Here is a 13,029-nt window from a genome sequence, read left to right as displayed (position 1 = left end):
CGTTTGATAGCCCAGCACAGCGAAGCGGTTCAGTGAAGCCAAGCCTGGCGGTGATTTTCAGAGTGAAGCTACGCATTAGCTTACGAAGACACATTAACGAGCTCCGAACATAAGCTCGGCCCATTACACGAGCCGGAGCGCAAATCAAGCAGCAGGCAGCTGCCAGGAGATTGCTGCCTCACGTAAATAAGCAAAGGCAGCTGATTGAAGGGTGCTCAGCATTCTACACGATCAGTGAAGCCTACACGAATAACGCCCATTGCAGGGCATATGTAAATCTACTGTGTTCTTTCTTAAAAAAAAAAATTTAAAAAAAAGGATATGTAAAGAAAAGAAAGACAATAAAGGATTGTGAAAGATCCTAGCATCTGGAGTGAAAGGGCATGCATTGACACCCTCACAGGTATTTTCAGGCACACAGCACCCTCCCATAATAGCGGACTTTGAGTGGAGCGAAGAGGAGCAGCCTTCAGATCTCGCTGTCAGCTTCAAGGACGTGCTGGGGAGTTCACTTATAGATGCTGTGGTACAAGGAGTTCAACCCCTCCAAGAGAGGCTGGAGTCCCTAGAGGCTATGCTGATTCTGCCTCTAGACAACGCTGGACGAAAAGAGCGCACACCTACAGAACCCTCAGAAGCAGTGTCATTGGGGAATACTAATGCCCGAAAGAGGAAAGCTCCTCTAGATCCCCAGGGCCCTTCGGATGGGGCAAGAGATAAGGCCCCGGAGGTCGTCGACGCTTTCGCTAAGCTCCGAGAGGCATACATGCGGCGTCAGACTGTGCCAGACCTCACGACCCCCACTCCAGGGGAAGAAGGTGATGGAGAAGAGAACCCAGGCTCGGAAGAAGAGCCGGAAGATGGGGAACCTCCCTCCCATGAGGAGGAGGATCGAAATGAGGAGGGCGACCCCACACCAAGCGGAGGCAAGAGGCTTTGCAAAGAGAAACACCTCGAAGAGGAGGAGGAGGAAGGTATGTTTGATCCGGATAGCATCCGGAATCTGAGGTCCTCCGACTGGCAGCCCTCGCCAAGAGTGGCACAGTATATGACCAAAAGGGTAAGAAAAGCGCTGGACAAGGAAGTCTGCCAAAGACTTCGAGCGGAGTGCCCGAGACGGACCTCCCAGGCAAGGTGGCCGAAACGCCAGAACTAGACCCCAAGATGCTAACTTTCGTATCGAAAACAAAGATCCCTGGAAGGGTATTGATAGATCTTGGAGGAGTTGCCAGGAGAAAGTGTTGGATCTAGCCGGGCCACTTGCAAAGATCATGGATCTGGCAGCTAGAGCTAGAGATACAGGGGAAGAAGTGGATCCCGACGCCCTGGCAGGCTGGGTGCAGAGAGCGGTATGCCTTTTAGGGAATGCAAACTGCGCCATCTCATGGGAACGTCGAAGGGGACTATTATTGGAAATCGACGAGAAGCTCAGTGATTTAGCCTCATAGGAAGCCGGTGAAGGAGCTCAGGGACTTCTATTTGGTGAAACTTTTGGCAAAGACACGGGTCGCTTCGTGGGCACCTATACGTCTTTGGAGAAAGCTCAAGATTCCATCCGGAAGATTTTTCCCAAGCGAGTTTTTGGGGGGACCAGTCGCTACAGGGGTCGTGCAGCTGGTTGCAACCGAGGGGGACGAAGACCCCAGAATCCCACAGCGCAATACTGGGAGAATAGACAGCAGGACTCCTTCGCGTCCAGGGGACGCTTCCCAAGAGGTCGCAGAGGAAGAGGAGGGGGCAGTGGACAAGGATTCACACAAGGTGAGAGCAGCGTATTATCCCCCAGTGGGGGGGGAGAACTGGCAGGTTCTGGAGAAGCTGGCGCGAGCTTTACAGCGACGCATGAGTGTTGCAAACGATTATGGGCATGCGCTTATAGTTCGTTCAGCCACCCGTACAAGAGCGCAGGCCTCACCAGCAGCGCTTAGAGCGCGCAGAGCAGAAGCTGCTAGACCAGGAGATAGCCCAGTTAGTGGCAAAGAACGCCATAGAGAAGTGCCCGCGAGATCCCGAATTTATAAGCAATATGTTTCTGGTGCACAGAAAAGAAAAAGTGCGGCCAGTTATAAACTTAAAGGAGCTGAACAGTTGGATAGTCTACTGACATTTCAAGATGGAGGGCATCCATCAACTCAGAGACTCGCTCAGGGAGAAGGATTGGCTGACAAGACTGGATTTGAAAGATGCCTACCTGATGATCCCGATAGCAGAAGAGTTCAGATCATTCCTAGCTTTTTGCTGGAAAGGACAGCTTTGGCAGTTCAAGAACATGCCATTCGGGCTTGCCTCAGCGCCTTGGGCTTTTACCAAGGTGATGAAGCCAGTGGCAGCAGCAATAAGAGAGAAAGGGATAAGATTGATCATTTATGTAGACGATCTACTGCTCTTAGCCAAAGATCGAGAGACCCTCAAATACCAGACAAGATGGGTTCAGGAACTGCTAGCGTCCCTAGGATTTCTAGTGAACATAGAGAAGTCAGACACTGAGCCAGGGCAAAGGCTGGACTTCCTAGGCTTTATCCTAGATACCAGGAAAGCGACGCTCGATCTTCCGGCTCAGAAGATTCGCGACATCAAGAGGGAATTGAGAGGATGCCTACAAAGACAGGTAGTCTCCCTCAGAACGCTGGCGAGAATCATGGGGCTACTTGCAGCCTCTATTCAGGCCATATTTCCAGGGCCGTTGCACTATCAAGCACTACAGAGGTTAAAGATAAGGCATCTGCAACAAGGCCTAAGATTCCACCAATCAGTGCCGTTAGATCAGTAATCCAAGACAGAACTGGAATAGTGGTTGAAGAATATGGACGCCTGGAATGGACGTGCCATTTTCGGAGACAAGCCAGACTTGATCATAGAATCCAACGGCAGCCGACAGGGCTGGGGCGCTCGGTGCGGAAATCTGCAAGCAGGGGGGAAATGGAGCGAGAAAGAGCTCCGGTTACACATAAATTGCCTAGAACTATTGGCAGGGTCCTTCACGATCAGAGCCTTCACGAAAGGGAGAATGAGATTGTGCGTTCTGCTGAAGATGGACAACATATTAGCAGTGCGATACATAAACCATCTAGGCGGCACCAAATCCAGGATGTTAGCCGAACTAGCGAAGGATTTTTGGCACTTCTGCCTACAGTCAGAGATATCGGTCACAGCAGAGTACCTTCCCGGGATGCTGAATGTAATAGCGGACTGGAACTCTCGCTACCTCGCGGATTCCAGCGATTGGAGGCTGGATCCAGCAGTGTTTCAGAGGATGACCGAGATATGGGGTCCAGTGCACATAGGCATGTTCGCATCCCGTTTGAACGCCCAAACAGCAGAATATTTCAGCTGGAGGCTGGACCCGGGAGCTCAGGGGACAGATGCGTTCTTGCAGGAATGGAGCGGAGGCCCGCACTACGCGTTTCCCCCATTCATGATGCTGAGCAGAGTTCTAGCGAAGTGTCGGAGGGAGACCGCAGAATTGCTAGTAGTAGCACCATGCTGGAAGGCACAAGTATGATTCCCGACGCTCATGGAGCTAGCGGTGGATTACCCGAGGCTGCTCCCGGTAGGAGAGCACCTGCTCACGGACCCAGCTGGATCGTATCACCCTCTGAGAGTGAGGGGGACTCTCCCGCTCATCGCGTGCAGGATATCAGGAGACGCTGGGCGTTGCCAGGCATTTCAGATCAGGCTGCGCAGCTCATTGCAGAATTCTGGGCCCCGTCCACTAGAAGGAGCTACGACGCGGCTTGGGCCAAGTGGAATAGCTGGTGCAGAAGGTGAAGTGTTCATCCCATTTCTGCACCTGTAGTGATGATTTTGAACTTTCTGGCTCATTTATTGAAAGATGGTAAAGCATTCCGCACTATAGGAGTGTACAGGTCGGCCATTTCCGCGGGACACCTTCCTATCGAGGGCGTGCCAGCGGGTGAGCATCCAGCAGTGGTTCGACTCGTTAGAGGATCCAAATTTAAAGTACCTCCAGAGGCGAAGTATAAGACGGTCTGGGACGTGCATTTAGTGCTGAAGCTGCTGGAGAGTTGGCCAGGAAACACATATTTATCGCTGAAGCAGTTATCTGGAAAGTTAGCAATGCTACTGTGTCTAGTATCTTGTAAACGCGTATCGGACGTGAGAGCCCTAGAAGTAGATAGGAATGTTTACGGACCGGAGGGCGTAACGTTTACAATTGTGGGAACAACTAAGACGGGGACAGCCTCAGTTCACTACCCATATTTCCTGAGTAGACCTAAATGGTGCGTGGCAAGCTGCGTGAAACAGTATGAGTGCAGGACCGCAGACGTTAGAGCAATGAATGTTAAGCAGTTGCTTTCAGCGCGCGGGAAGCCCTTTAAAGGTGTAGCTACAGCATCTATCGCCAGATGGGTTAAAGAAACTATGCCGGCAGCAGGGATAGATGTGGGGAAGTATGGAGCCCATTCTGTGCGTGGAGCTGTGGCATCTAAAGCATTCAGATCTGGAGTATCTCTTAGAGATATCATGATGACAGCAGATTGGTCGAATGATCGAACTTTTAAAGAATTTTATTTTAAGCCGACTGAGAATTTAGCGGTCGCAGTGTTGGGAATTGTTGAACAAGCATAATGCTCGCCTCCAGTCTTGTCATAGAATAAAGATTACCCCTGCTATCTGCGCAGGAAGTATTCATTCTATTAAAGACTAGGATGCGAGCATTAAATTCCCACCCGAGTTATGTATTGAGCATGATATTGGATGATAGTATGTGATAATAATATGATGTATGGTCAATACATGGACACCACCCTGATTTCTCTGCTTTCTATTATTCCTAGGAGAAGAGCAGAAGAACAATCGAAGTAGGAGACTAGCAGAGGTAGTCGCCTGGGTCGAAGAAAATCGACATTCGTTCGGAGTAGTTCAAGTCGTTGCCAGTTGCAGGACTTAGTGTGGAGTTATCAGTGTGACTTTCAGACCGAGTAAAAGAGAGGAGGAGCTCAGGGACAGGATGTGGTCATAGCTGAGCATGGAGTGAGATGGACTACAGAGACTATGGGGTTTGTAGTTCAAAAGAAGAAAAGTCTGTTCAGACTATTTTCAGTGTTTTGTTATGGTTTTTGGAGTTTTGTTGAAACTGCTGAAGAGTGGTAAATTAAAGAAGTTGAAGCATTATGCTCGCCTCCTAGTCTTTAAGAGAATTAATACTCCCTGCGCAGATAGCAGGGGTAATCTTTATTATTCTCTAGTGATGAAAGGGAAGGAGTCAACGATGGTAAGGCTCCTGGGGAAATGGTTAAGGGAAGTCTTTCACCAGACAGTAGTCCACATCACCATTAGGAGAGTCTTGGCCTAGGAAGTCCTCCTACTTTTTCCCACCCCTGGGGGGATTGTTGGGTAGCAGCCTCACCTGCCTAGCCTCATAGGGAAGGGCTCACCTCTGGGGAGAAGTGAGGAGACCTGGTGAACCGTCACAGTACCAAATACAATGCCAATACAAATCCCCAAATATTATTTTTTCTAATGGATTCCTTCCCCCTACAAATTCCTCATCTTAAAATCATCTGCCAGGTACAAGACTGGCTTTGGAAATATTTTAAACCCACCTTTTTTCTGCATGCAGAAAAAAGAACTGTGATGATGAGGCGAAAATGTACAACCGATAATGTAAAATCCACTAATGGCTATGTATATGCCTTTCTTGGTATTCTGTAGTGTGGAAAACTTCAAATGTTTGCATGAGACAGTAGCTCTGTAAACTGTCAAGAGCGCACTAAGTATATCTCATTACATATCCCTTTTACAACAAGTGACTGAACTAGACAGCTCCGAAGGAATGTTCACCATTTTTGGAGTCAAGAACAGAAACATGTCGATTAACGATCTCTGCTATTCGCAAAGGAACATGTAAAATTGACTGGTATCACATGAAGTCACAATAACTCCCCGAGATCTGATATTAATTTATAGACTGTGTCAAGCTTGCAAGGTTTTACATAGAACAGCTTACTCCTGACGCTGGTAGTTGTCATGGTGTCTGGATGACCGAAGACAGGGAAACACCACAAGTCTCAGTGGCCCAAAAAACTGTGACAACACCCCTTGACCCGACGCATAGCCAGTCGGACTCCTGGAATACCTCTGCTCTATCAATACAGGAGGTAAATCGTCCACGCCCCAGCAAACACACACTCCTCAACTGCGAGTAACACCTGGCGAGCAGCGTTTGTCTCCATTTCCTAATTTTCACAGTCTTTGCGACCTTGGCTTTTGTCACCCATGTTTTCCCTTTGATTACATCCTCTACGGATTCATCCAACTCAGCTCATCCTCACTGTTGGACTTAACTGGCTTTGGATTGTGACTTTCCTTTTGGCTTGGTTGTCTTAGATTCTGGCTTGTTTGTATGCTCTAGACCATTTGAATTACATCAGGTCCTAACCTTGGCTTGTGTTTTGGGATTATCTCGTGGAACTGTGTTTTGCACTGGCGGCTAGGTCTCTCACTACTCCATTAGCCCAACACTCTCGTTCCACCTGGGTGAGCTTCCTGCAAACATCTTTTGGGCTCCTTTTGAGCCTGCCATACATCTGGTACTCGAAATCTGTACCAGGCGGGCTACTTGGACTATGGTCTCAGGCCTCCATGATGAAGTTTGTGTCCTCGTAGGTTTCCTGTTTATCTCCAGCCTCTCTAAGGTAGGACAAGGAAAACAAGGAAGGGGTGGGATACATAATGTTAGCTTACCCACAAATAATGGTACCATTCCTTCCTTTTCAACCTAGGAGAATGAAGTGTAGAATACATCCCTCTGCGTTTCCACCAGGCTCCTCCCCTCAAATGTGTATTTTCCTGTTTGTAGAGGTGCAAACCGGGGAAAAGTCTACAACCCTCAAGGGCATTTTCAGTCTTGTCCTTGAGCACCCATGACAATCGAGAACAAGGTGGAATACAAAGCCAGCATGTGGTTGAACATAATTGGAACATGATAAATTAACCTGTGCTACTAATTTTACCTTTTTTGTAATTGTAATTGTTGTGCAAACACAATTAGACAACCTATTTTGAAAATGTGGCACACGACCAGGTACCTGGTGTACATAATTTACTGGCAGATTGATCATAAACGTACGTTTACAATAATGAATAATTATTTACATTTGGCAACAAGGAAGTTAACAGGTGAGGGAAGTAATATGGGAGGGTGTAGCTTTTTGCTTCACAGCTAAGCATCTGAATTACAGTCACAGAGCACCTACATCTTCAAATCAGTTGCTACTCTTTCATTGTACCGCCCTGTACATTTCTATATAAACATGTTCCTATAAAAGTACTAAATCACCATACTAACTTTAATGCAGTGTTTTTAAAAGGGCTTTTTGCTAACATGCTTTTTCTTTTTGTTCCTTCACTAAACAGAAGGGCGACTGGGCCACAGAGAAGGTGATCAAAATTCTCCCAAAGAAGGTGGAAGCATGGGCACTGCCAGAATTGCCAAGTGGGTTCTTTATCTCCTCTTTAAAGTTGGTCCACCCAGTACTTTAAACACGTGTTTAATTCAAACATTATTCAAGGGAGGTACCAGAGGAATGCATTCTGAGAAGATGGCAACTCTCCCTCTACATGTATTTCCATGAATCATTTCTATTTGTCCCACATTGATGAGTGGGCTAAGACATTGGCATGGCACCGCATATACAATGCAACATCTGGAAGTGCTGGTGGTCAGCTTTAAGTACAAAGGAGTATGGAGAGGGATTGAGTGGGACATTAAGCTCTGTCCCCAGCCACAACAGCAACTGAATCCAAATGATCAAATCATGATCACAAAAGCCCCTTTTACTTAAACCATATTCAGAGTATTCAGAACAGTAGGAAAAGATGGTGGGAAGGTGTGTGGGTGATGAATGGGGAAAATCCTATGAAGTTTATATTCCCAATATTTAGGGGCAACTCCATGACGTAGGTATCAAAATGAATTTACCATCAGCATTAAGAGGAAGCTGGTGTAGTGCTTTCCATAGTTCCTTGATATGATCCTCTCGTCTTTACAAGATCCATAAACCAGCCTACCAGCTTCATTTCTGGCCATCAGCACAAAGGCTGATACAATAATTGAAAGCATTTGTTCAAGAGCAACTTGTCCGGTGTATGGCAGACATATGAAAAAAGAGACTTATAGTGTGCATGTATTCTATTCTATTTTATTAATATTATCTCAATGTAATGAACATACATCAATTTGCTTTTGAAACTTCTAATTTCATTAATGAAATGCCTTTCAATTCAGTCTAATAATTATTGAAATTGCAGTTATTAACACTTTGGGTTTGGACTGCATAATATAGGATATGCAGACTTTTACACAACATGGCTCATGTTTCAATGGAAACCTCTCTTCGACAGAGCATCTTTAAGTAATGAAAACAATGTCTGATTTAGACCGATAATAGATGTAGTCTTATTTCCAAAACAATGCATCAGAACACACTAACAAGGTAATTCATGGAATTTCGCACAAAAGTGTCGCACGCGGCTGGCGCACAGCGTGCCCGTGCGAATGTCTGCGCCAGCTGCGTGCAATAAAATCGATTTCCGCGCACAGAATATTCATGGATTCTCGCATCTAAAACCATCCGCGGCACAGCGTGGTGCAGCGAGCCTGCAGCATCGCCACTTACGCCCCCAAGAACGCCCTCGCAGTCTCGGTTTACCGGACTGCCAAACAGCAAACGCCAAGCCGGGAACGTGTATTACGGGTTTCGCGGTAACACGCGATTGGGCTGGATACGTGTATTCCAGGGTTGCGCGGGAAGTTTTACACGCGATTGGCCTGGGTGCGTGTATTTCAGGGGTGTGCGGGAAGTTTTACACGCGATCTGGCCTGGGGGAGCGTGTGCGTGTATTTCAGGGGTGTGCAAGAAGTTTTACACGCGATTGGCCTGGGTGCGTGTATTTCAGGGGTGCGCGAGAAGTTTCACACGCGATCGGGCCTGGGGGAGCGTGTGCGTGTATTTCAGGGGTGCGTGAGAAGTTTAACACGCGATTGGCCTGGGTGCGTGTATTTCAGGGATGCGCGCGAAGTTTCACACGCGATTGGGCTGGGTACGTGTATTTCAGGGGTGCGCGAGAAGTTTCACATGCGATCGGGCCTGGGGCAGCGTGTGCGTGTATTTCAGGGGTGCGCGCAAAGTTTCACACGCGATTGGCCTGGGTGCGTGTATTTCAGGGGTGCGCGAGAAGTTCCACACGCGATTGGGCTGGGTACGTGTATGACCGGGATGCGCGCGAAGTTTCACACGCGATTGGGCTGGGTACGTGTATTTCAGGGGTGCGCGAGAAGTTTTACACGCGATTGGCCTGGGTGCGTGTATTTCAGGGTTGCGCGCGAAGTTTCACATGTGATTGGGGCTGGGTATGTGTATTTCAGGGGTGCGCGCGAAGTTTCACACGCAATTGGGCTGGGTATGTGTATTTCAGTGGTGCGCGCAACGTTTTACACGCGATTGGGCTGGGTACATGTATTTCATGGGTGCGCGGGAAGTTTTACACGCGATCGGGCTGGGTACGTGTATTTCAGGGGTGCGCGGGAAGTTTTACACGCGATCGGGCTGGGTACGTGTATTTCAGGGGTGCGCGGGAAGTATTACACGCTCGCCTACAACAAGTATTCATGGAATCGAACGTGGCCGATCCGGAAACACGTACGCCAGCAGGAAGCAGGCCTACGTCGACCCGCACAGCATAAAAGTGCTTGCAAACAACAAACAAGCTCAGACGCCAGGATGAATATACCGTTCCTAGCAGCAGTGGCCGTGGGATACCGCAGGAGGAGGAGGAGGATAGTCAGGGCCATAATTTTTACACCCAGAACAAGCCTTTTTGGGATGCCTGATGACCATGTGTATGGGAGGTACAGGTTTCCACCTCACATAATACTCGACCTGGTCAGTGAGTGGGAGGATGACCTCACATCAACCACCCTGTGCTCCCAAGCACTCAGCCCCCTGGAGAAAGTCCTTGATGTACTGCACTTCTTGGCCACTGGATAATTTCAGCGGACAAGTGCCATAGTGGGGGGGGTGTCACAGGCCACGCAGTCACGCTGCCTACACCAGGTCTTGGCCATCATCACTGCACGCCCATCAGTCCGCAGGCACAAATACCTGCCCAGAACACCTGCAGAAAGGCAGGCTGTCGCCCAGGATTTCTACGGGGTGACACAATTCCCCAAAGTGCTAGGTGCCATTGATTGCACCCATGTGGCTCTACGTCCCCCCAGGGCAACTGAGCACATCTATAGAAACCGCAAGCACTGGCATTCCATCAACGTCCAGGTAGTATGTGATGCCAAGGGAATCATCACCTCAGTATACGCCAACTATCCAGGCTCCACCCACGACAGTTTCATTTACAGAATGTCTACACTAAACCGGGACATCGAAGCTGGGCGGCATGGCGATACATGGCTGCTCGGTGAGTATAAATGCCACTGCGCATGCATGCATGTCAGATACTGAGTAATGTCCAACCTCACTAATGATACCCATCACCACCTCCCCAGGGGACAGTGCCTACCCTCTCAGCACCCACATGATGACGCCAATTCGGAACCCCACCACGCCACCCCAGGTAAGATACAACACAGCCCACATTGCAACCCGGGGCATCGTGGAGCGCACATTCGGAGTGCTCAAGTCACGCTTTCGCTCCCTTGACCGTTCTGGCGGGCAGCTGTTGTACGCTCCCCCAGTAGTGTGCAGGATCATAGTGGCAGCATGTGTCCTGCACAACGTTGCAACACGCCGGGGCCTGGCCGTGGACATGGTGGTGCCCCCACATCCCCAACCACATGCATGCCCGCTGCGCATGGGAGGGGAAAGGGCACGTGGTGAGGCAGCCCGTACGCAGCTGGTGGCTAATTACTTCACATAAAATCACACCCCTGTGGAGTGCACACAGCCCTGGCACATACCAGCTGACAATCAATGAGGAAACAATCTGACAATGATGATGCCTCAATGGACAGTCAACTGTCACAACCATACCAGCCTGAGATTGTACATCTGGAAGTGTTCCATTGTGTGCTTCCCTACCTACACAAACACCACCAATGCTGTTTCATCAAAAGACACACTTCTATGCTGCTAAAATCATTACCCCCTTGCAAGATACAACATGACAACAGTGCCATGTCACCCAACCCCTCCCCAGCACCGCCAACCAACACACCATGGCATGACATGCCATGTGAGAGCAAACAAAGTCACCCCCCAAACATGACACAAGTGTCACAAAGTACAGTGTCCCTAATGGAAACTGGCCACACACAATATGCCCACATAAATGTAGAAATAACAAGACACATGACCAAATACTTACCACAATACAATCCACATAGCATAAACATGACAGTACTAAGGTAAAGGATACGTAGTCTTACAACATGAGAATGCCAGCACATCCACCACCTCCAACTGTACAGTGTTGTTGCCACGCACATCTGGAAGTCCACTGCTCACAACATTAACTCCATCTCCAAAGTGGACAGCCTTGTGAAGACATGAGGAATGAACCTACAAATTAGGAGGGAGACATGGATGCACAAGCACACATCAATACACCATGCAGTGCACAATACAACAACAATATGCACTAGGAATGTATACACAGCATTGACTACAGACTGCCCACACATGTCGTGGGAGTCCAACGTCACTGTGTAAGTCACTGTCACTTGGGCACACCCTTTGCAAGCCCATGGAAACGGGAAGCAGGAGGGGTGTGTGTCTCACGAACCCAAGCATCTAACCCGAACTCAGGACAAGCCTGCATGTGCCCAGCCGGAATACAGTGGATGCCCACGGGAGCCACACAAGGCAACACACTGAAACAAAAAATCAAAAATCAAAAATGGCCATGTGTGGGCCACGGAGGGTGGGGGAGGCCACCCAGGAGGTCCGAGGACAGGGTGCTCACCAACAGCCACCTGTGTGGATGTTGCAAAAAAAAACCACCTCCATGGGCTCATGGCCTGCACGGCTACGACATCGTGGGAGATTAATCGCTGGATTCGCTCTCCTCAACCTCTGCTGCTGCTGCCACAGTAGGTGGTGGTGCTATGGGAGGCAGCCCACGCAAAGCCCTAGTTTGGTCCTCCGTGGCAGCAAGCATGCTGGAAGGTCTCGTTCTGGAGGTATATGGTGCGGAGATCCCCATGCACCACCCGACGTGATGCCCGGACCTACGCCCGAGTTGCCTGCATCTCTGCTGTGAGCGTACGGGTGACGTGCTCCAGCAGCTGTTCCGTCCTCGTGACAGTGGAAGCCTCAAGGTCCACAATAGTCTGCCTGAGGTGCCGGACTTCTCCCCTCAGGGCTTCCCTCTGGCCCTGGGCCTCTAAAGAAATGGATTCCCTCAGATTGTCCAGGGCCGCCCGTCTGTCCCTGTTGGACGCCAACATGTCCTCCCTGAGTGATTGGCAAATGGAGTCTGTTGCCTGCTGTAGTTGCTCCGTCTGCCTTTCTGGGGGGACAATGGAAGTGGCCACCCTCTCCATGGCTTGAGCCATCATCTCAGATGATGCTGCCTGTTGGTTTGCCATACCGTATATGGATTGCTCCCATGCGGTATTGCCTGGTGGCTGACGGCCACCGCGTTGGCGGGCACCACACCTGTCTGGGGCAAGGCAAACTGCGCCTTGCTGTGTCGGCACTGCCTGAGGCTGCAGGACTGCATTCCCCCTCTGATCTGCTGGCCCAGGAACAGGATCAGATTTTGCGGAGTGTGGCCCTGCATCCGTAACGACCAAAGGCGCACCTACCAACACTGACATCCCCATAGTGTGCTCTACCCCTGGTGCAGGTGGGTCAGACAGAACAGTATCCCTTCCATGAACACATACCTGCGAATCCACATAGGTCTCATCCGAATCAACACCTGAAAAGAGGTCTGGGGAGGTGCAGCCAGAGACACTCCTGGACACTATGGCTTGCAGCAAGAGAGGGTTCTCCCCCACCACCAAACCACGTCCCCCACTGGTGCCCGGTCGTGCTTGAGATCCCTCCT

At 49.6% G+C, this 13,029-nt stretch overlaps 1 protein-coding gene across 3 annotated transcripts in view; it reads left to right on the top strand.

Moving 5' to 3' along the window:
• The window catches only part of LOC138580059 (methanethiol oxidase-like), a 520,625-nt gene that overhangs the window by 399,513 nt on the left and 108,083 nt on the right, over nt 1–13,029 (top strand). For all 3 annotated transcript variants that reach the window (XM_069650309.1, XM_069650300.1, XM_069650317.1), the window contains one exon: nt 7,381–7,459. In XM_069650309.1, coding sequence (XP_069506410.1) covers nt 7,381–7,459 — 79 coding nt within the window. The remainder of the gene's footprint in view (nt 1–7,380; nt 7,460–13,029) is intronic.

This window comes from Ambystoma mexicanum, chromosome 1p (assembly GCF_040938575.1).
Source record: "Ambystoma mexicanum isolate Mex_15411 chromosome 1p, UKY_AmexF1_1, whole genome shotgun sequence".
NCBI lineage: Eukaryota > Metazoa > Chordata > Amphibia > Caudata > Ambystomatidae > Ambystoma > Ambystoma mexicanum.
Note: the sequence above shows the minus strand (reverse complement) of the source record. Positions and strands in the feature narration are given on the sequence as shown.